The sequence below is a fragment of the Engystomops pustulosus genome, chromosome 8, assembly GCF_040894005.1.
Source record: "Engystomops pustulosus chromosome 8, aEngPut4.maternal, whole genome shotgun sequence".
In the NCBI taxonomy this organism is placed as follows: Eukaryota; Metazoa; Chordata; class Amphibia; order Anura; family Leptodactylidae; genus Engystomops; species Engystomops pustulosus.
In genome coordinates, this window is record NC_092418.1 from 100,546,332 (window position 1) to 100,569,569 (window position 23,238).

General features: G+C 45.2%; 1 protein-coding gene across 10 annotated transcripts in view; it reads left to right on the forward strand.

Moving 5' to 3' along the window:
* Nucleotides 1-19,539, forward strand: part of BIN1 (bridging integrator 1) — a 98,755-nt gene extending 79,216 nt beyond the window's left edge. For 6 of the 10 annotated variants that reach the window (XM_072122012.1, XM_072122014.1, XM_072122013.1 and 3 more), the window contains 7 exons: nt 3,854-3,961; nt 4,699-4,722; nt 8,553-8,651; nt 10,551-10,628; nt 10,735-10,845; nt 11,028-11,129; nt 11,962-19,539. In XM_072122012.1, coding sequence (XP_071978113.1) covers nt 3,854-3,961; nt 4,699-4,722; nt 8,553-8,651; nt 10,551-10,628; nt 10,735-10,845; nt 11,028-11,129; nt 11,962-12,069 — 630 coding nt within the window. In that variant the 3' untranslated portion in view covers nt 12,070-19,539. The remainder of the gene's footprint in view (nt 1-3,853; nt 3,962-4,698; nt 4,723-8,552; nt 8,652-10,550; nt 10,629-10,734; nt 10,846-11,027; nt 11,130-11,961) is intronic. The other 4 variants (XM_072122017.1, XM_072122021.1, XM_072122015.1 and 1 more) reach the window with 3 other exon arrangements.
* The last annotated feature ends 3,699 nt before the right edge of the window (nt 19,540-23,238 follow it).

The window sequence follows — 23,238 nt, forward strand, 5'->3', positions numbered from 1 at the left end:
CACTAGTCATGTTACATCTTAAACTCTGGTCACATCCAGAGCAGCATTCACTAGTCATGTTACATCTTAAACTCTGGTCACATTCAGAGCAGCATTTACTAGTCCTGTTGCATCTTGTACTCCAGTCACATCCAGAGCAGCATTTACTAGTCATGTTACATCTTAAACTCTGGTCACATTCAGAGCAGCATTTACTAGTCCTGTTGAATCTTGTACTCCAGTCACATCCATTTACTAGTCATGTTACATCTTATACTCCGGCCACATCCAGAGCAGAATTCACTAGTAATGTTACATCTTATACTCTGGTCACATCCAGAGCAGCATTCACTAGTCATGTTGCATCCTATACTCCAGTCACATCCAGAGCAGCATTCACTAGCTATGTTGAATCTTATACACCGGTCACACCAGGAGCAGCATTCACTAGTCATGTTACATCTTATACTCCGGTCACATCCAGAGCAGAATTTACTAGTCATGTTACATCTTATACTCCAGTCACATCCAGAGCAGCATTCACTAGTCATGTTACATCTTAAACTCTGGTCACATCCAGAGCAGCATTCACTAGTCATGTTACATCTTAAACTCTGGTCACATTCAGAGCAGCATTTACTAGTCCTGTTGAATTGTATACACCAGTCACATCCAGAGCAGCATTCACTAGTCATTCTACATCTTATACACCAGTCACATCCAGAGCAGCTTTCTCTAGTCATTCTGCATATTATGCTTCAGTCACATCCACAGCAGCATACACTAGTCATTCTTATACTAGTCATTCTTGGAGTCCATTCATAATGAGCCGATGTCCACTTGTTCTGTAATGTTAGCTTGATGCTACACCATTGCAGAGCGGATCTTGAACCTATAAGGGGCAGTAGGGGAATGAGAAGTCTCATTGTCTGTATAAAGGTTAAATGCAGCTCTAGATGTGACTGTAGTATATGATCAGGGTAAACACTTTGCAAGTTGCTCAATATCAGATATTAAGGGAGATGGTGAGTAACATGTAATCCGTGTCCTGTAACACGTTACTGGTGGTGACCCCTGGGGTATTACTGGCAGTGACCTCTGGGGTATTACTGGCAGTGACCTCCGGGGTATTACTGGCAGTGATCTTCGGGGTATTACTGGCAGTGACCCCCAGGGTATTGCTGGCAGTGACCCCCCAGAGTATTGCTGGCAGTGACCCCCCAGGGTATTGCTGGCAGTGACCACTAGGGTATTACTGGCAGTAACCTACGGGGTATTACTAGTAGTGACCCCCGGGGTATTACTGGTAGTGACCCCCGGGGTATTACTGGTAGTGACCCCTGGGGTATTTCTGGCAGTGACCCCTGGGGTATTGCTGGCAGTGACCCCCCAGGGTATTGCTGGCAGTGACCACTAGGGTATTACTGGCAGTAACCTACGGGGTATTACTAGTAGTGACCCCCGGGGTATTACTGGTAGTGACCCCCGGGGTATTACTGGCAGTGACCCCTGGGGTATTTCTGGCAGTGACCCCCAGGGTATTATTGGCAGTGACCCCCAGGGTATTACTTCCGGAGACCCCCGGAGCAATAGATTAGGGGTCTGGCCTCTGCTTTGTATAAGGAGTGACACCTCTGATATATTTAACCCTCTATACCTACGGTTTGCAACCTGCACTGCAGCTCAACTACAAGTCTCAGCATGCCCCTCGCCACAAGTTGTAGACCCCCACACTCTCAGCAGCGGACACTGGGTAGAATGGAAATCTCTCCCAGAATGCAATGTGGGGATTTATCAAAACTGGTGCAAAGTGGATGAGACGCCCCGATCCTGCGCCAGATCTGATGAAGCTCCGGCCCTGGGATGTCAGGATCCTGCAGAGATGAAGGGGTAACTCCGCACTCCGGCCCCCTATACACCCGCCTTCTCACCAGTGGGGACTATAGGGATCCGGACAAGTGGAAGTTTCCTGCTTTCCTATAAGTCGCAGGGGGCTCTGTCCGCTCGGCCCCTTGATCTGTGCTTGTCTGCTGCTCGCTGTTTGCATGTTCATTGCTTGTGATTATTGTGCATGTTATTTATATGCTTAAAGTAACAGTTTACAGATGCTTCTATAGAAACTATATGGTCCATAAGTCACCGGGGAAACTGTCAGCAGGAGTGACCATACAGACTGCAGCCAGTGTTATGCATTGTCCCTGGAGAGCTGTGTAATCAGACCTCAAACTGCTGTGCTCTGTGCTCTCTGCAGCCAGTGTTATGTATTGTCCCTGGAGAGCTGTGTAATCAGACCTCAAACTGCTGTGCTCTGTGCTCTCTGCAGCCAGTGTTATGTATTGTCCCTGGAGAGCTGTGTAATCAGACCTCACACTGCTGTGCTCTGTGCTCTCTGCAGCCAGTGCTATGTATTGTCCCTGGAGAGATGTGTAATCAGACCTCACACTGCTGTGTTCTGTGCTCTCTGCAGCCAGTGTTATGTATTGTCCCTGGAGAGATGTGTAATCAGACCTCACACTGCTGTGCTCTGTGCTCTCTGCAGCCAGTGTTATTTATTGTCCCTGGAGAGATGTGTAATCAAACCTCACACTGCTGTGCTCTGTGCTCTCTGCAGACAGTGTTATTTATTGTCCCTGGAGAGATGTGTAATCAAACCTCACACTGCTGTGCTCTGTGCATTCTGCAGCCAGTGATATGTATTGTCCCTGGAGAGATGTGTAATCAGACCTTTGTGTATGTTGTCAGTAGCAGCAGGACTGTGATATATGGATTTATATACCAGCTTTGAAGTTAAGGTGCATTATCAGTGTGTCCTCACACTGCTGTGCTCACAGACACTCCCGATGTCCTGAGAAAAAAGTAGTAGCAGCTTTCTCATTGGATACTGCTGCAGTAACTCAGAGGGGAGGAACATCTATATACAGAAAGCACAGAGCACAGTAGTGTGAGGACACGTGCACTCGGAGAAGCTACAATCCTGGAATATAAATACATATAGGAGTCTTGCTGCTACTAACAACATATACAAAGATCTGATTACACATCTCTCCAGGGACAATACATAACACTGGCTGCAGAGAGGACAGAGCACAGCAGTGTGAGGTCTGATTACACATCTCTCCAGGGACAATACATAACACTGGCTGCAGAGAGCACAGAGCACAGCAGTGTGAGGTCTGATTACACATCTCTCCAGGGACAATACATAACACTGGCTGCAGAGAGCACAGAGCACAGCAGTGTGAGGTCTGATTACACATCTCCCCAAGGACAATACATAACACTGGCTGCAGAGAGGACAGAGCACAGCAGTGTGAGGACGCACTCCCAGCACATTGTACATCTCTCCATGGATAACACCGGCTGCAGTCTGTATGGTCACACCTGCTGACAGCTTCCATTCAATGACGCCCCGTACAGGTAGAGCAGGTGAATGCATTATAACCTCACGGCTAGCACAGCCTATCACCAGCATAGACACATTAGTAGATGACCCTTCAGGCTCCTCTCCAAGATTTTGGCTAAATCCGATCCCGACATATAAACCAAAATGCAGGACCTTGAATGATGCAGAAGACGTGTGGCCAGTGGGGGATTATCTGTCTACAACGATCCATCTCCTCACTGACTGTTGTGTAAGAAATCCGAAGGCTCAACATATGGTCTAGGGACATTGTATCGGGGGATCACAATGTCTCTGGGGGTCTCCTTGCATGCTCTTGGTTCCTCAGCCCAGCAGTCTTCTGTTTCGGCATGTTTAGGGGTGGACTGGTTAGACGTTCTTCATTACAAGTTCTATAGTTCCAGAGCTCCAAGGTCTTTAGTTCTATCTATAATGTCTAACTTTTATACTAACCTTCTTCTTTGTGCTGCAAAGTTTGAGGCTGTGTGGCCCCAGGCAGAAGAGCCCAGTTTATTGGATCTGGACTTTGATCCCCTCAAACCTGGCTCCGGATCCAGTGCAGTCACTGCAGGTTCTTCACAGGTTTGTAGTGTCCTGGGTGGTTGGATGAATGGAGGAATAGATGGGTTGGTAGATAGATGGATGAATGGATAGATGATAGGTGAATGGGTTTTAACAGGACAATATATAACTATAAGACAGTAAACGAATGGACGGATGGATGGACAGTGGTCGGGCAGATAGATAGATGGATGGACGGATGGTGGTCGGGCCCATGAACTGATGGACGGATGGTGGTGGAGCAGATGATCGATGGTGGACTATGGTTGGACAGATGTCAGGCAGATGGATGTATGGGCGGCGGTCGGGCACATGGATGGGCAGTGGTCAGGCACATGGATGGGCGGTGGTCGGGCACATGGATGGACGGTGGTCAGGCACATGGATGGATGGTGGTCGGGCACATGGATGGGCAGTGGTCGGGCACATGGATGGACGGTGGTCGGGCACATGGATGGACGGTGGTCGGGCACATGGATGGCCGGTGGTCGGGCACATGGATGGGCGGTGGTCAGGCACATGGATGGGCGGTGGTCAGGCACATGGATGGGCGGTGGTCGGGCACATGGATGGGCAGTGGTCGGGCACATGAATGGACGGTGGTCGGGCACATGGATGGGCGGTGGTCGCAGAGGGACGGACATTGGTGGGGCAGGTAGGATACACTCCCCATGAGTTTGGATTAGAACCTTCATGTAGATGGGATTTTGAATTGGTATAAATTTGTGTCTGTTCTCTCCATTCTTGCTGCGTATCAGCCTCTGTCTTGGGACCTCTGGGAGGTAAGAAACCCACTAACCCAATAACCTTCCTCTTCCCATCGCCTCTCATCTTCCCAGTTCTTCTCTTCCTGCTATCGGCCTCTGATCTGTAGTCACGGTGCTCGGGGTACATACATAAGTGCAACTCCCCCCTCCCCCCGCTATCTTCAGGATCACAGTGTATCCATCTCACTTCCCAGGTTCAGGATACATTTGGGGGTCTTTTGCTGGGCAGGAGATAAGTATTTACTAATGTTAATGAGTTGCTGAATGTGAAGGATTAATCACCGAACCTTCATTGGTCCACAAGGTCCTAGTTCTCCATCTTGAAGCGATAGATGCCTTCTTATCCTCTGCTCTCACTCGGTGGTTCAGCTCCATGTCTGGATGTGACTGGGGGCTTCTCCTGAGTTGGTGGTCTTATAATACATCCTCATGACTGCTGCATCCCTGGGGTCCTACTATGGATATACCTGGTCCCTGTCTCCTCTATGTCTTATACAGTATCTGCAATTTCTCTCTGCAGTAATCTGTGACGGCTTGTTGGGTGCAAACTGACTCTGAGCTGAGATTCTCATCCCTATATAGAAAAGATTGTATACTATTTTGGGGTCTTTTACACTGTAAATTAAATACAAAAAATATTTTATCCTCAAAAAGTGCTAGGTGAAAGAGCCTAAATCACTATGAAATATACAAGAAAAATACAAATTGGGATTTAAAACTTAGCTTTTACTGAAATATTTAAAAATGAACAATCAGTGTGAACGCATGGTACCCATCGGAGAAATAAAGAGATACAATGCAAGTGTGAACCCGGTGGCCTCCTTGTAAGGTTCAAAAGTATTTGTGCATCTGCAAAAAGAAGGGAAGGTTCACCTTTTTAGGCTACACATCTTGTAATGTCAAAATTCAATATCTACACTCCGGTCTCCAGATATTCATCTGTTATGATGCCAAAAATGTCAGTAAGATGGTTACGGGCACCTTGTGTCCACATAGAGTGCAGAAAGATAAAAGGAAGAATCAGGGTGGTGTGACTGTTGGCGTTAGAGGCAAGGGTCAGAATGGCTATCAATCTCCCTGTTGATGCCCTGTATCCAAGGCATACAACACCCTGATGACCTAACCTCGGGGTTGTGGCCCTAGATGGTCACGGCCCTTACCCTAGATAGCTGGCCCTGTTGATGGACCTAGTCTATAGGTATAGTCCCAGTCAAATGCAGGTAAGTAAAAAAATGTGTTTGATAGTCTTTATAGACAAAGAGAAGAAAATGTCTTCCTCTTATCTTTCTGCACTCTATATAGACACAAGGGGGGATATTTATCAGGACCTCTGCGCACCGCCAGTGGCGCAGAGGCCCTGAAATAATCGCAAATGCTAGCTTATTGCTAGCTTTTGCGATTATTTTTCACAATCCGCCACCTTCATGCCAGTGGGGCGTGAAGGGGGGGCGCGGCCGGCCGAGCGGGGGGCGCGGCCGGACTGGAGTGGGCCGGCGCGGGCCGTTACTGTCCCCGCGCCTGCGCACTCGCTGCTGCCGGCGACTTCTCATACGTGAAAAGTCGCCGGTTGCGCTTTTTTCTACGCCAGGCCCTGCCTGGCGTACGCTGCGCAACTGCCAGCCCGATACATCAAGAGGCAGAAGCCTCTTCATGTATCAGGCTGCGAATTTGCAGCGGCGGGGCTATCATACGCTGGCGCACGAGCACCAGCGTATGATAAATATCCCCAAAGGTGCCCGTAACCATCTTACTGACATTTTTGGCATCGTAACGGATGAATATCCGGAGACCGGAGTGTAGATATTGAATATTTGACATTACAAGATGTGTAGTCTAAAAAGGTGAGCCTTCCCTTCTTTTTACAGATGCACAAATACTTTTGAACCTTACAAGGAGGCCACCGGGTTCACACTTGCATTGTATCTCTTTATTTTTCAGATGGATACCATGCGTTCACACAATTGCCTTGAAGCCACATTACTGATTGTTCATTTTTAAATATTTCAGTAAAAGCTAAGTTTTAATTCACGATTTACACTGTAAATTAGCAGCCAGAGATGTGCAAAATCTGCAGCAGCCCCCGACTCCCATCACGTCCAATGCATTAAACTCACACGGTGCAAATTTCTTATCTAATCCTTTTATATTATACAGAGAATCATTACATTCAGATTAAGAAAAATCTGCAACAAATCCGTGAAATTGAAATTCTGAGGCGTTTCTGACCAGTTTGTAGATTTTCGCACTGCATGGATAATATCTGTTCTCCCCCACGTGGAAGCTACTTGCATCCTCTGCTGATTTTCTGTGCTGTAAAATTGCGGCATTTCTGATATCCAAGATGTTCCTTAGATGTTGCTGAGTTTTGGATGTGCCTAGAACCAGAATCTGTGTCTACACCCCTGTAGCCCCTCCTGTGCTCCTCTCATACTTCTGCACCTGGGTCATATTGTTCTCCCTTCAATGATCCATCTATTTTGATAAAGGATTTGCCAGGAATGACAGGAATGGGCCGGATGAGTTCCTCTGGATACATTCGCTCTATGACTGAGGTTCCCTGAAGCAGAAGCCGCATAACTCTACAAATAAACCAGAATAGGACAAATGAAATCTTGATTTTTTTTCAGTCTCTATTAGTCTATTAGGGGGTTCATGAACCTCCGTGCAGCAGCGAATATTGTGCCCCAGTTGGGGAAGCTCTGGGGTCTTTGGTGTCTGCTTAGACCTGAATGGACACCGGAACAGCCGAGACACACAATAGATGTAAAAAATCACATTAAAGAGAATTTCTGCTCAATATACAAGAATCCCCTGTAAATATTAACCCACAAGTTCTCTTTTTTATAGTTCTACAAACATCATTATGATTTCCATTCATTGCCCAGGTTTTTGAGACCCTTAGACATGCAGCAGAGTATTCAGTTTGGTAGATAAAAAACCCTATGGAAACTATAGTAAATATCACTAAATTTAAAGGGGTTTTCTGGGTTAAAAAATATTGCTTACATATCAATAATCCTTGACGTTAGATTGGTGGGGGCCCGACACTCAGCATCCCAGATGTTCTCAGCAGTCAGTACATAGAGAATGGAACATGAGAGCACCATCCTTTATGTAGTCGTCAGATCTGGTTATTGCAGATCAGATCTCATTTATTTCCGTGAGAGCTAAACTGTAGTGACTCAGTTCCGCCACTACAAACAGAATGGCGCTGTCTGCTTCCTGTTCCATTCTCTGCAGATCAGAAGCTGAATCATGGGGTCCACATATCTGATATTGATGACCTATTCTTTAACCAGGAAACCCCTTTAAGTGTAATGTTCAATATAGATAATATCCAAATATGGAAATGACATAGTGCCATCACGTCTAGCGGACTCCCCTCTCCATAAGAACCGTGTACTAGCGTCTATGAGCCCAAAGGTCCAGGCAGGAAAAAAAATTCTGCACCATAATCAAGGATTCAGCTCAAGCATTTTGTGGGGTATTGTGTATAGAATCTTTGCTCATGTGGTTTTGTTACACTGTTTCAGTTTATGGTAATCTCATTGGTAATTGATTTGGGGATAATTCCCTGGTCCCCAAAACAGAATCGATATCCAGCCCCCACCCATCACGTTGTAGTGCCTTGATCTTATCTAGCAGGGGGCGCTGTTTTAGTCTTGGTGATAATATTGTAAAGCATCTGTTCACACAGTCCCTCTAGAATAGTCTAGAATCATCTAGAACAGACCCTTCACCATGATTTTCCTGTTGACCTCACTGCATGTTTTTGTCTATTCTTATCTCCTTCCCTGGTCCATCCTCCACCTTCCACCATCGTCTCTTAATCTATTGACTGGCAGTCTGAACAGAACCCACCAGGCAGCTCGGACCAGGGCGATAGCAATGCCGATGCCACTTTTGTAGTAGACTGGTCCAGTCAGCCTAGTGAGTCTGACCAAGTAAGTAGACCTTATGATTCTATGTAGAGTTTGTAGGCGTCATGTCCAGCAGATCACCAGGTGTCTCCAGGTAGCTCCAGGTACCACCATTCATAGCCACAGAGGTGGCCATAAACCTCAGATAGCTGATGGCTAAAACCCGTTTGTCTTCCATGATATTTTGTTTTGGAGCAGCCTGATGTAGAGAACCTCAGCCGCTCTAGAGGTAGAGGATCAGCCAGAAGAAACTCCTGGGCATCAATACAAACATCTAATAGGACCCCCACCTACTATGTCTTATTTATAGGACTAGTGCTTAAAATCTACCAGCAGGATGAAGGATTGTAAACCATGCACACTGACATACTGGTGTGGGCCCCCCCCCCCCTGGCAGGATCTGTAGCTTCTTGTAGCTTTGTATGCCTTTGTTTTTAAGAAAAGGAGGTTTTAAAAATTATGCAGATGAGCCTTCGGGGCTCCAAGCTCCATTGACATATATAGAGTTGTGAGCCCCAGAGGCTCATTTGCATAATGTGTGAAACCTTTTTATTGTAAAAACAAGATCCTAAGAAGCTAAAATAAAAGCAGAACCTACTAGAGGGGGCACTCGGCAATATGTCAGTGTGCTTGGTTTACAATTCTTTATCCTGTGGGTAGATTTCCTTTAAGCACAAACTTATAGGCACAGAATTGGGATCAGTCATTTACCAGAGACCGTATTCTTAGTGGGGTCACCAATGGGGTCTCTCTACAGATACTGTATGAGTAGCCTGTGTTAATGGGTCCTGGCCATTCATCTACACTGAGCTGCACTATGGCACTGCCCCTGCGTGGCTATGATAAAGGTCTTGCCCCTGTATTGTGACCCAGTTACCTGGCGCCCCGGTGCTTCCGCTGGCATCTATACTCTATAACATAATAGATTAAGCTTTTCCTTCAGTATTTTTCACAAATCATAGTCCTAGAACATGGAAGCCTAGATTAGTGCAGCTACTAAAGTTTGCAACATTGTTGCATTATTATATATTACTACATAATAAATTATAACATAAATAATAGGGATCATTGAGGTGGGTAGATAATGGCCAATAACTCCAATCCGTCCTCATCATCCGGGTCTGTCCTACTGCTCGTCTGGATCACGGAGCCAAGTCTGGCAATGTCTGAGTGTAGGATGAGAGATTTTCCAGAACTGTTTTGTCTTCTGACCCAAATGTATCAATGGTGTGGATAATTATTAGTATTTCTGGGGTCCCATTAACACATAGCACCAGTCCAAACAATGGGGCTAGGTGGAAGTCATTGTGGCCCGCCCTGATCTCGGGGGTCCCATGCTCTCGCTTTTGATTCTTTATGGGTGAATCCGCATGGACATAATGGCTACTGATATCGGTTTATTGATATTTGGCTTTGATCCTCACATCTGTGGGTAGAATTATGGGATTGTGGTGAGAAAATAAGGGTTTGTAGGAGGATCCATAACATTTAGAGGAGGGTTCCTGTGTGTATTTAGATGAAGAGTTAAGAAGGTGGGAGGTGTAATGGTATTTAGGGGAGGGGTTATAATAATGGTAGGGACTATGTCATTTAGAGCAGGAGTTATGTTTGTAGGCAGGGTAATGCTATTTAGAGGAGGGGCTTTACTTGTGGGAGGGTTTATGTTTGTGGGAGGGGTTAGGACTTATAGCATGGAAACTAGGTCATTATGGGAGGAGTCATTATGTATATGGGAGGGGTTTAGGCATTATTGGGAACTATAAATCCATTCCAGAAAATTAAATCCTTTGGGCCTTTTCTTTGCCCTCGAGCCCCTGGACTGTCAGTTGAGCTCTCCATATATCTCCAGTTCTTCTCATTTCCGACTCTAAGATGAAGCTTCCATTGAAGATTTTGGGCTAATAATTGCTTCTTCTATTTCAGCCATCAGAACCGGCTCCGGACACGACACCTAAGAAAGAAGCTGAAGCCAAACCAGCGCCGCCAGAGACAGACTCTACTGTAAGTCACTTGGGATCAGCAGCGCCCCCTGTATGTCACTCACACACCTGCAGCCTAAGGGAATACAACAGTTTTGGATCTCTGACATCTTGTCTTGTTTTTGCAGCAGTCCAGCTCTTTACCTGCGGTTGTCGTGGAGACTTTCCCTGCTACCGTGAATGGTACATTAGAAAGTGCGCCGCCAAAGGTGACCATGCCCCCGGGGTTCCTGTATAAGGTAGGAATGACTTCAGTTACATCTTGGATCAATCCATTACTTTTCAGAAGTTTAGAATTTTCCATCCATCTTCCTCTGAAAATCTCCCCCAAGTTTTCCAGACCGTTGATGTATTTGCTCATGTAATGGCAGATATTGGGGTAAATCTGATGTGTTTTTTTTCATATACATTTTTTCCTCAGGTTCGGGCCCAGCATGACTATGGAGCGACTGACAGTGATGAGCTGAACCTGAAATCTGGAGACGTTGTTCTAGTAACTCAGTTTGATAACCCAGATGAGCAGGTGAGAGCCTAGAGGGTCCAGGGGCGCTGTGTACAAGGGTAACATAAGTGGGCACCTACAGATTCCGCAGCGCTGCACAGAGCTTGGTCCTGGAGCCACTGCTAATGATCTTTTTGCCTTAATTCTGCTCAGTTACCCTTTTGGCAATGTCCTCATAGAGTATTTTGCTGGTAGTGGCCCCACACACAATCTAATACCCAATCATTTGCCCCCACATAAAATATGGCTCCCTTAGTGGCACACGTACAGCACAGTAGCTTATTGCTCCCAAAAGACTCTATATTGCCCCTTGGTGATCCCACATAATGTAATACCTCATTAGTAGACCACTCACAGTAGTAGCCCCTTAGTGGTACAGACGAAATATGGTGCAGTCCACATTATACACAGACATTATAAAGAGATAGGTCCTTAACCGGTATCGCGGTTTAAAACACTTTTTAAACTTTATAGCCGGCGCAGGGAGGTACGCGCTCGGCACTTACCATGCACGCGGCTACATAGGAAGTGAAGGAGAGCCGCGCGCATGGTAAGCGCCGAGCACGTACCTCCCTGCACCGGCTATACAGTTTAAAAAGTGTTTTAAACCGCGATACCGCGGTTTAAAACACTAACAAAAATAAGCACCGGCACCAGCTCACCCTGAGCTGGTGCCCGGTATTGCCATCAGAAACCTGCCACTTCAAGTGGTAGGTTTCCTTTAAGAAACACCCAATATTTCCCCAGGTTGCCCCAGCATCTGCAGGGTGAAGGAACTGTTGTGTTGTTATAAATATTGAAACATTGTATCTGTGTAGCTCCGCCCACTCTTCTATATCTTCCTCTTTTCCAGGATGAGGGTTGGCTGATGGGAATTAAGGAAAGTGATTGGCTTCAGAATAAGGAGTTTGATCAACACAAAGGCGTCTTCCCAGAAAACTTTACAGAGAAATATCAGTGAGGAAGATCCTTTACCTCGGGGATATGATGCAAATTTTCTGTGAAAATTATCAAACCACGTCTACCCTATGAACAATCAACCCTACAAGTGTCAACTTAAAGGTTCAGTTCAATAATAGGAGCAAGTATAGTCCATAGATACAGTTCCTGGAATGCTAAATATGTATGTTTGTGCCCCATTTCCACCAGCGGATGAGGTCCGCTCCATCATTGGTCTGTTCACAGTTGGTTGGTTCCGGAGGGTCCTGGTGTTTTGGATGTTGTGTAATGATGCCAAACAGGGTGTGAATTGTGCAGTGTGCACCCATGACAGAGGAGTTGTCCAATCATCATCGTCACTGGCGGATTTCTAGGCGTTTTCCTATGGGATAGTCATGGACTCGAGATATTGTGCCATCCATTCATATCAACAACAACCTGTCACATTTATTATCTGCAAACATCAGTGTCACCAAGGAATCAATGATGTCACCAGTGTCACCCCCCTCAACCCTATCAGATATTTGGACAGCTCCGTCTCAGACTATAGGGTGCAGTTATTATTGGGTGTATATATATATATATTTGAGGAAATTCTATAATTTATGGATAATGTTGCTCCTCCCCCAGTCTAGAATTCTATTGGCCTCTTCTTCCTTCAGAGCAGCCACATTGTATTACATCCCAGGATATAGGTGCACGCACCTACCTTCAGTCCCTACCAAATCAGCACATGTAGATCCAACCTGCATCTGTAACACACAGTTCTGTATGCTGCATAACAGACTAATATAATAGCCTCTCCACGTAGCATGCACTAGTCCCATCTGCTCTACAATACACTGCCTCTCCTTGTAGCATGCACTAGTACCATCTGCTCTACAATACACTGCCTCTCTATGTAGCCAGGGCCGGTTCTAGACAAATTGGGGCCCTGGGCAAAACTAAAAGTGGGGCCCCAAAATAAAACTATTTTATGACCAGTCACAGTCAGTAAGAGGCTCCTTTAGTATGGTAAAACAAACTGTAATATGAGAATTTCATAGGAGATAGATAAATGATAGGGGGATTTATGGGCAGCATGGTGGCTCCGCGATTAGCACTACAGCCTTGCAGCGCTGGTCAACATCTGCAAAGATTTTGTATGTTCTCTCTGTGTCTGCGTGGGTTTCCTCCGGGTCCTCCGGTTTCCTCCCACACTCCAAAAAATTACTGGTAGGTTGATTAGACTGTGAGGCCCATTGGGGAGAGGGACCGATATTTTCTGAAAGCAGACACTTGCCCCATTTTCAAAATTGCATCAAAGATTTTATAGACATAGGCGCCTTCATGCAATTTTGATTCAAATTGAAACATTTTATTAAAAATACTTAAAATTTTACTTTGATGGCAAAAAATTTGATACAAACATGGACATTTGTAGAGTTCACAAATGTGCCCTATTGATATGTTCACATGAATAAATCCACATAATATCACTAAAACTGTAATAACTAGAGATCTGCTTTTCAGCTAGACATTTTTAGACAGTCACAACCTGCAAAATATATCAATAAAACAGAATAATAAGTAAAGGCGCCATAAAACCTATATAATTTTGAAAGCAGACAACCAGGCGATGCATTTGGCAATTAACATTCAAAATTTCCTCTAAAATATGTACAAATCCAGATACTTATATAAAGAAAATCCTCTTTCCTAAAACAGTAAGATGTGAGGAGAGCATACATACCCCACATGTGTATATTCACCAAAATAAGCAGCAAAGGGAACTGCAGAAAATTCACACATATGTATCAGTGTCTGTTCCTTACACAATGGTCACCCAAATAAATAACTATATATCCATAAACCTCTCTAATGAGATAATAAAAGTCACTTTTAGATGTGCGCCATTGTATTAGCTGCACAATAACAGAACCCTCCCCGCTTCATAAGAATGAAAGTGAGAATGTCATAACATAGGTGTAAATAATGGAGGATGGGGGGAAATAAAACCTTTATTCCAGAACCTGTGGGTGTTTTTGGTGTTACATATAACTTTATGGACATGTTCTGGTCGCGGTGTAGTCACATTAAGCGAAGAGGATTGAATGTTCATCGTATCAGTCAATTTTCCCAACAAAAAATAACTATCACAAAATAAAAGGGAATAAGAGAAAATGGGCCACATTTATCACTTTTGTGCGCCTAAGTGTAGTAGTTGCGCCTAAATTCTGGCACACTGTTTTCCAGAATTATCACAAGCTACAACCATCTGTGATAAGGTAATTTCCTGCCTCTTATTAATCACTTTACTTTAACACAGTTTAGGCGCAATTTTGGCGCAGTTTAGGCGCAATGTTAGATTCAGGCACTTACATGTGATCCTGCTACAAGCTCCTCTCTGCTTCTCCCGCAGCCCAGAATGAAGATAACACTCACAGCAGCACCCAGGTGTGTGACACCCTGCACCCAGTGACCTCCTCAGCAGGGGCTTCTCCTGGAGGGGATCCCCCAGTGCTGGTCTCCTGCTGCACCCCTGTAATTCTGCACAGTATCCCCCTCAGACACACTGGTGAAACTGTGCAGAATTACATGGGGGACACTTGTCTGTACTATGTGCAACATTCTGTAACGTTCTCTTCGTTCTTGCTTTGAGCTCAGGATTCTGCAGAATGTTTTGTAAATAGAAGGTGATGAAGTGTAAATAGAGTCTGCAGCTCCTGTCTGTATTATCTGTTCTAGTGTCTGCAGAGTATCTCATGTCTGAATGATCTGTTCTAGCGTCTGCAGTGTCTGGATGAGCTTTGCTGCTAGAAATGAGCTGTTCTGCAAAGGGGCTCAGTGCTTTCTTCTCAGTTAACGCCAGCTTCGGGCTGGAGTGTTTTTGCGCCTAAATGAAAAGTCGCAAGTGATGAATATCATTAGGCGCATCAAAACATCTGGATTGCTAGGATAAATGAGGGAAGGCTGGTTATTTTTGCTGCGCAGCTAGTTTGGCATTTAGTCGCAAAAATGGCACAAAAACGGTGCGCCTGAATGAAAAGGCGCAAAAACAACAGAAAAAAACGATTGATACATGTGGCCCAAAGTGTGTTCTTAGATTTGCATAGAGAAGGGTTAAAAACATGAATATTAGTTGATATAATCCCTTCTCAAAATGTAGTACTAGTAACATATAAAGTGAATATTTCCATTATCTGTGAGGTGCAGCAGCTCCTGTGTGCAGCTAATACTCCCTGCAGCCTGATGGCTAAGAATCTGGAGGGGGGGGGGGCACTTCAGGGGGCTGTATCTCTGGCTCTGTGACACATAGAACCTCACTTCTTTTTTCCTATGAAAGAAGAGAGTCTCCTCTTTTATATGCATATAAATTTGTGTTTCTAAAATGTAGGAAAACGGAGATATTTATATATAAAAATGGCACCTGATATTCTCACTTTAAACCTGAATATCTCTGGATCCATAGCACCTAGAAACAAAATTCAAGATTCATTTGAAAGAAGAGATTCTCCCCTTCCTCCCTGGGGGCCCTGGGCAATTGCCACCTTTGCCTACCCATAGCGCCGGCCCTGTATGTAGCATGCACTAGTCCCATCTGCTCTACAATACACTGCCTCTCCTTGTAGCATGCACTAGTCCCATCTGCTCTACAATACACTGCCTCTCTATGTAGCATGCACAAGTCCCATCTGCTCTACAATACACTGCCTCTCCTTGTAGCATGCACTAGTCCCATCTGCTCTACAATACACTGCCTCTCCTTGTAGCATGCACTAGTCCCATCTGCTCTACAATACACTGCCTCTCCATGTAGCATGCACTAGTCCCATCTGCTCTACAATACACTGCCTCTCCTTGTAGCATGAACTAGTCCCATCTGCTCTACAATACATTGCCTCTCCTTGTAGCATGCACTTGTCCCATCTTCTCTACAATACATTGGGGCACATTTACTAAGAACACTGCAGTCTGTACTATGTGCAGTGTCCTGTGTAGTGTGCAGGGGGCGCCAGATTCATGATTTGTGTTGCACATTCTTCACAGACCTCCACTGCCTCGACAGAGTGTACCACCTTTTTTGGTGCACCATTAACATAGGGCGTGCAACACACTTCTGTTGGACTTTGCGTGTTAAATGTGTTGCACAGTCCGACTATGCACCAGAGTTGAAATTTAAGAATAGTGCAGCAGCGACACGATTGGGTCACGTGAGACACATATGTGGCACGGTCACTTACCTGTGCAGCAGTTTGCACTAAAAAGAATGTGCAAAGTCCAACAGAAAACTAACGCACGTGGCTTACTAAATGTGCCCCACTGTCTCTCCATATAGCATGTACTTGTTCTTTCTGCTCTACAATACACTGCCTCTCTGTGTAGCCCAGGCTTGTTCTATCTGCTGTAGCATATACTGCACTTTCTATGCTTGGAATTGTGCTGTCTGCTCTACAATGTCCTGCCTCTCCATGCAGCCTTGACTTGTTCTAGGAGTTATAAAGTAGATTGCCTCTCCTAGTATAATGGAATTGTTTGTCCTGCTTTTCAGTATACTGCCTTTCCATACAGCCTAGGCTTGTGCAATGAGCTCCACAGTATACTGCCTCTATATGTAGCATAGACTCATTGGGGCACATTTACTTACGAAGTCACTAGAGTTCACTAAGATTGTGCGCCAGAAATCATGAGTCTGCCGCTTCCCCACTCAGGTCCGACAGAGTTCACCATCTTTTTAGTGGTGCATGTAAGTGCTTGGGCTTGCAACACAATTTGAAAGTCAAATACGGCGCTCGGTCCGAATCAGCCGGATCGTCCGCTGGCACGCCCCCTAATTTGTGTCGCATGGAAGCAGCGCAGCTGCGCCACAATCTCAGCGCAGATACTTGTTATACCTGTGCAAGTTATTTTAGCCATGAAGAACGTGCACAGTCCTACAAAAGTGCAAAGCGCAAAGCCCTTAGTAAATGAGCCCCATTGAGTCTGCTTTACACTATACTGTCTTTGCTTGTAGCATGGACTTGTTCTGTCTGCTTTACTGTGGACTTGCTGCTCCTCGTAGCAGAGACTAGTTTTAGGTCCATCCCAACAGGAAGCATAACATTTCCAAAATTAGCAGGAATGTGTATTATGTACTAAATATGGAGAGGAAGACTCAGGAGACCCTACAATATGAACCCTCAGTAGCAGGGGCTCTATGATATAGACTCCAATTTTTATGAGTTTAACAAAAAAAGTAACAAAATTTAGGAAACAAAAGCAGCTCCACCACCTGTAACATTGTGCACCTGTGACTATGGACTGAATTGGCCAATAGGGAATCACTGGAGACATCTGGGGACATGATGGGGGGGGGGGGGGGTCATCAACATTTGGCATCTTTCCTCTTTTGGGGTCTTAATGAAGGAAACATAAGAGTAATGACCCCCCATGTCAGGATTCTATGGGACGACCCCTCTGCACCACTGACTGCACATTCTCCTTATCTAGTGACTTTATGTTTTTAGCAAAAATTGGGACCTAACAATTCTGGCAATTTTAAAAGTGTTTGATATTTTTCAAAATCCTCAGAAAAACTTTTTTGTTAAAAAAAAATCTTTTCTCACCCTCGACCCTGTCAGTAGTGATACAGATTTTGGCGTTTCTTTATGTACGGAAGTAACTTGTGATGTTTGTAATTAAAATGTATCCAATTGTGAAGATTTGCCTTCTATTGTTTCAATTTTGTACCCAACAATTGTCCCGTGTGTGAGGAGCTGTCCAAATGTTTCATGGGGAGTAGCGAGGACTGTAGTATCTGCTTCAGCGGGCTGGATCCCCATATACATAGCTGCAGCGAGGAAGGTTCTGGTCTGGTCCTGGTGCCGGTCTAGTGGGTTTAACGCCCCAGAAGACCCCCTCCCCCAAATAAATATGGATTTTCCAATTGAACATTTATGGGACCCAATGCAAAACAGGATCCAACCATAGTGATGGTCCTATGATAGGGATATGAAAACAAAATTAAAAAGTCAGATATTATCTTGGGGTTTCAGATCATAACTGGGTGGCCCAGATTTATCAATAGTTGCACCTTTTCCATAGAGCGAGCGGCAGAGCTCCAGATGCCCGGAGACCTCTCATAGGCTCAGAAATGTTGATCATTTCATTATGACCCTATGACCCCACGTAATAAGCTCCGCCCCCATGACTCCTCCTTCCGTGACTGGGGAGGCCTTGATTAACCCTTTGTGTGTGTGTGTTCATAGCTAACAGAACTGTGATGATTTTATACTGTGTTACATTGTGAGTGTGTGATGTACATAGGGCGCAGCCAGGGACAGGTCATCCAGTGAAGTCGCCCCTTGACCCCGCAGACGCTGCTGACATATGGTATTACATTACTTGACCAGTCTGCATATTATATATATATTTTTTTTGTCTATTATTGTTTTTTAACAAACACTATGAAGTTTAACAATAGAAGTTACAGGGGCACACAGAATTTATTTATGGAATGTAGTGTATATATTAGATTTAAAGGGAACCTGTCAGCAGGTGCGACCATCCAGACTGCAGCTAGTGTTATCTATTGTCCCTGGAGAGATGTGTAATCAGACCTTTATGTATGTTGTTAGAGAAGCTACAATCCTGGAGTATAATTTCACATATCACAGTTCTGCTGCTACTAACAACATACACAAAGATCTGATTACACATCTCTTCACATCCAATACTTAAGACTTGCTGCAGAGAGCACAGCAGTGTAAGGACATACCCCCAGTGCGCAAGGAAAAGCTACAATCCTAGAATATACATCCATATATCACAGTCCTGCTGCTACTAACAACTTACATAAAGTTCTGATTACACATCTTTTCAGGGACAATACCTAGCACTGGCTGCACAGAGCACAGCAGTGTGAGGTCTTGATTACACATCTCTCCAGGGACAATACATAGCACTGGCTGCAGTCTGCATGGTTGCTGATGGTTACCCTTCAAGATATACGATTGCCAAGAAATAGCTGAGGTCGCCATTATCAGACTGAATTAGGGCAGGAGGCACCAGGGGGCTCATTCATATGGGACACGTATCACAGCATTTATATTACCCTGCCCATAGAATGGCGACTTTCTGTGTGATCAGGATTACGGTACATTTTAAGGTAAAGACCACAAGGGGTTAAGTTTACAGTAAATAAATGTAAGTTCCTCAGATCACTGGTCACATATCTTATATATTTATCACTGTCCTTTGCCACCCCTGATGATGTCACAAATTGTCTCCACTGATGATGTCATAAGGTGAAGCCACTGATGATGTCATAGAGAGACGTGGCCAATTAGTGTTGCCGAGGTCTAATAATAAAATGACTTTTCAATTAGGGACAAAATAAAGGGGGAGATGAAGAATTTGGAGGGGATGTGTCCTATTGTGTTTTTGGCTCAGGTATTGGCTTGTCCTGATACATTGTAACGCCTCTTCACCTGTTATTATGTTACATCCAATAAAGAGTTATCCCCAACTACTAGACTCTGCCTGTTATTAAAGCTGGTGAACCCTGACCCCACATAGGCCTAGATATTTACAGGTCGTGTCTTGCCCTTTCTCCTACCCCCTACAGGGCGTAACCACACAACAGAATCATGGCAGCTGTAGGGATCCTCCAGTGATGACATAGTGGGGCTCATTTACTAAGGGTTCCAATGCCGCACTGTCGTCGGGTTTCCCGAATATTTCCGAATTGCCCCGGGATTTTGGCGCAATTTTGATCAGATTGTGTCGCATCGGCGCCGGCTTTAACGCGACAGAAATGGGGGGGGAGCGTGGCCGTTGGACAACCCGACGGATTCGGAAAAACCATGGAATTTAAAAAAGAATTTGTGTCGCAAGATCAGCACTCACATGCACCGGGAAGAAGAAGTTGAACTCCGGCACACCTCGGCGCAGCAGTGACACCTGGTGGATATCGGGCGCATGGACCTTAGTGAATCCCGGCAGAACCGAATCAGCGTCGAACAACGCACCGCGGGATCGCGACTGGACCGGGTAAGTAAATGTGCCCCATGTCCACTCCCTTAGAATGGAAGATCAACCTTAGAATATGCATAATAAAGTAACATCCCTTTATCTCCAGCTTAGTAATTTCCCTGGAATTGCTGACGTCTTCAGATCTTTGCCAAGTGGGTGGAGCTTAATTGTCTCTTATTTTTTCCAATAAAAGTATCAGACGGAAGCAGCGCACGGCCAGAAGCGGTGTTAAAAGTGCGTCATTACAATGTAGAAACCATACAGCATCATTGAGTACAAGGCGTTCACAATTCTTTCTTGTCCTCACACTGCTGTGGTCTCATCTCTGTGCATTGAACCTCTGCATGACCTGGTCTCCCTGCTCTAAGTAACTGTTGTAATAGTCACTTATAAATTTGCTAAAGCTCACAGCAGAAAAAAACTATTGTGGATCTTTTCAATGCACAAAGCACAGCAGTGTGAGTACATGCCCCTGGTGCATTCGGGGAAATTAAAATCCTAAAATAAATCCATATATCACAGTCCTGCTGCCAACAACATATACAAATGCCTGATTTGCACAATTTTCCAGGGCCAGAGGCAATAAATAGCACTGAATGCAGAGACTACAGTGCACAGCAGTGTAAGGACATGCTCCCTGTGCACTTCGGGAACTACAATCCTGGAATAGAAGTCCATACTTGCTGTTACTAACAACATACACAAAGGTCTGATTACACACCTCTCCAGGGACAATACATAACACTAGCAGTAGAGAGCACAGCAGTGTGAGGACACACCCACAATGATAGAATCGTGGAATATAAATCCATAGATCACAGTACTGCTGCTACTAACAACATTCACAAAGGTCTGATTACACATCTCTCCAGGGAAAATACATAACACTGACTGCAGAGAGCACAGAGCACTGCAGAGATCCTGAAAGCTCTTGGCTTGTGTATTAGTAAGATCCCCGTTATCTGCCAGTATTCACACTTCCGCTCGCAGTAGTTACGTATCTATGTTTCGCCTCGGTGAGGCCTGAACTCTACATTTTCTTTAAATATCAGGTTTATTCGTCTTCCAGGACTTCATTAATCTTCACTTAATTATTTGTGCAGAAACATAAAATGCAAATGCAGCAATTATTACCCGAAGATATCTGCAAAGAGCAGCAAAAACTGCAAATTATTGACCCCACATCGATCATAGGATGGCCATTACCCAAGTCACCGGCACATAAAGCGGAGATCGGCGAGCAGATGGCGCACAGTTACTATCAGCAATTACCCGGAGCTAATAAACCGGAGAAATTATAACAAAGATGCTGCAGCTTTAAGGGACCAGTAAACCAAAAAATGCTAATTCTAAGCATAAAAATATTTATCACATTATAAGAGATTGTATATGTAGAAAATGATCCCATAATGAGAATAAGGAGACGACAGCCTATCCATCACTAGAGAGCAGCGGTACCATCACTGAGAATACAGCCTATCCATCACTAGAGAGCAGCGGTGCCATCACTGAGAATACAGCCTATCCATCACTAGAGAGCAGCGGTGCCATCACTGAGAATACAGCCTATCCATTACTAGAGAGCAGCGGTACCATCACTCAGAATACAGCCTATCCATCACTAGAGAGCAGCGGTGCCATCACTGAGAATACAGCCTATCCATCACTAGAGAGCAGCGGTACCATCACTGAGAATACAGCCTATCCATCACTAGAGAGCAGCGGTACCATCACTCAGAATACAGCCTATCCATCACTAGAGAGCAGCGGTGCCATCACTGAGAATACAGCCTATCCATCACTAGAGAGCAGCGGTACCATCACTCAGAATACAGCCTATCCATCACTAGAGAGCAGCAGTGCCATCACTGAGAATACAGCCTATCCATCACTAGAGAGCAGCGGTGCCATCACTGAGAATACAGCCTATCCATCACTAGAGAGCAGCGGTGCCATCACTGAGAATACAGCCTATCCATCACTAGAGAGCAGCGGTACCATCACTCAGAATACAGCCTATCCATCACTAGAGAGCAGCGGTGCCATCACTGAGAATACAGCCTATCCATCACTAGAGAGCAGCGGTACCATCACTGAGAATACAGCCTATCCATCACTAGAGAGCAGCGGTACCATCACTCAGAATACAGCCTATCCATCACTAGAGAGCAGCGGTGCCATCACTGAGAATACAGCCTATCCATCACTAGAGAGCAGCGGTACCATCACTCAGAATACAGCCTATCCATCACTAGAGAGCAGCAGTGCCATCACTGAGAATACAGCCTATCCATCACTAGAGAGCAGCGGTGCCATCACTGAGAATACAGCCTATCCATCACTAGAGAGCAGCGGTACCATCACTCAGAATACAGCCTATCCATCACTAGAGAGCAGCGGTGCCATCACTGAGAATACAGCCTATCCATCACTAGAGAGCAGCGGTACCATCACTCAGAATACAGCCTATCCATCACTAGAGAGCAGCGGTGCCATCACTCAGAATACAGCCTATCCATCACTAGAGAGCAGCGGTGCCATCACTGAGAATACAGCCTATCCATCACTAGAGAGCAGCGGTACCATCACTCAGAATACAGCCTATCCATCACTAGAGAGCAGCGGTGCCATCACTGAGAATACAGCCTATACATCACTAGAGAGCAGCGGTACCATCACTGAGAATACAGCCTATCCATCACTAGAGAGCAGCGGTGCCATCACTGAGAATACAGCCTATCCATCACTAGAGAACAGCGGTACCATCACTCAGAATACAGCCTATCCATCACTAGAGAGCAGCGGTGCCATCACTGAGAATACAGCCTATCCGTCACTAGAGAGCAGCGGTGTCATCACTGAGAATACAGCCTATCCATCACTAGAGAGCCGCGGTGCCATCACTGAGAATACAGCCTATCCATCACTAGAGAGCAGCGGTGCCATCATTGAGAATACAGCCTATCCATCAATAGAGAGCAGCGATGCCATCCCTGAGAATACAGCCTATCCATCACTAGAGAGCAGCGGTGCCATCACTGAGAATACAGCCTATCCATCACTAGAGAGCAGCGGTGCCATCACTGAGTATACAGCCTATCCATCACTAGAGAGCAGCGGTCACATCACTGAGAATACAGCCTATCCATCACTAGAGAGCAGCGGTGCCATCACTGAGAATACAGCCTATCCATCACTA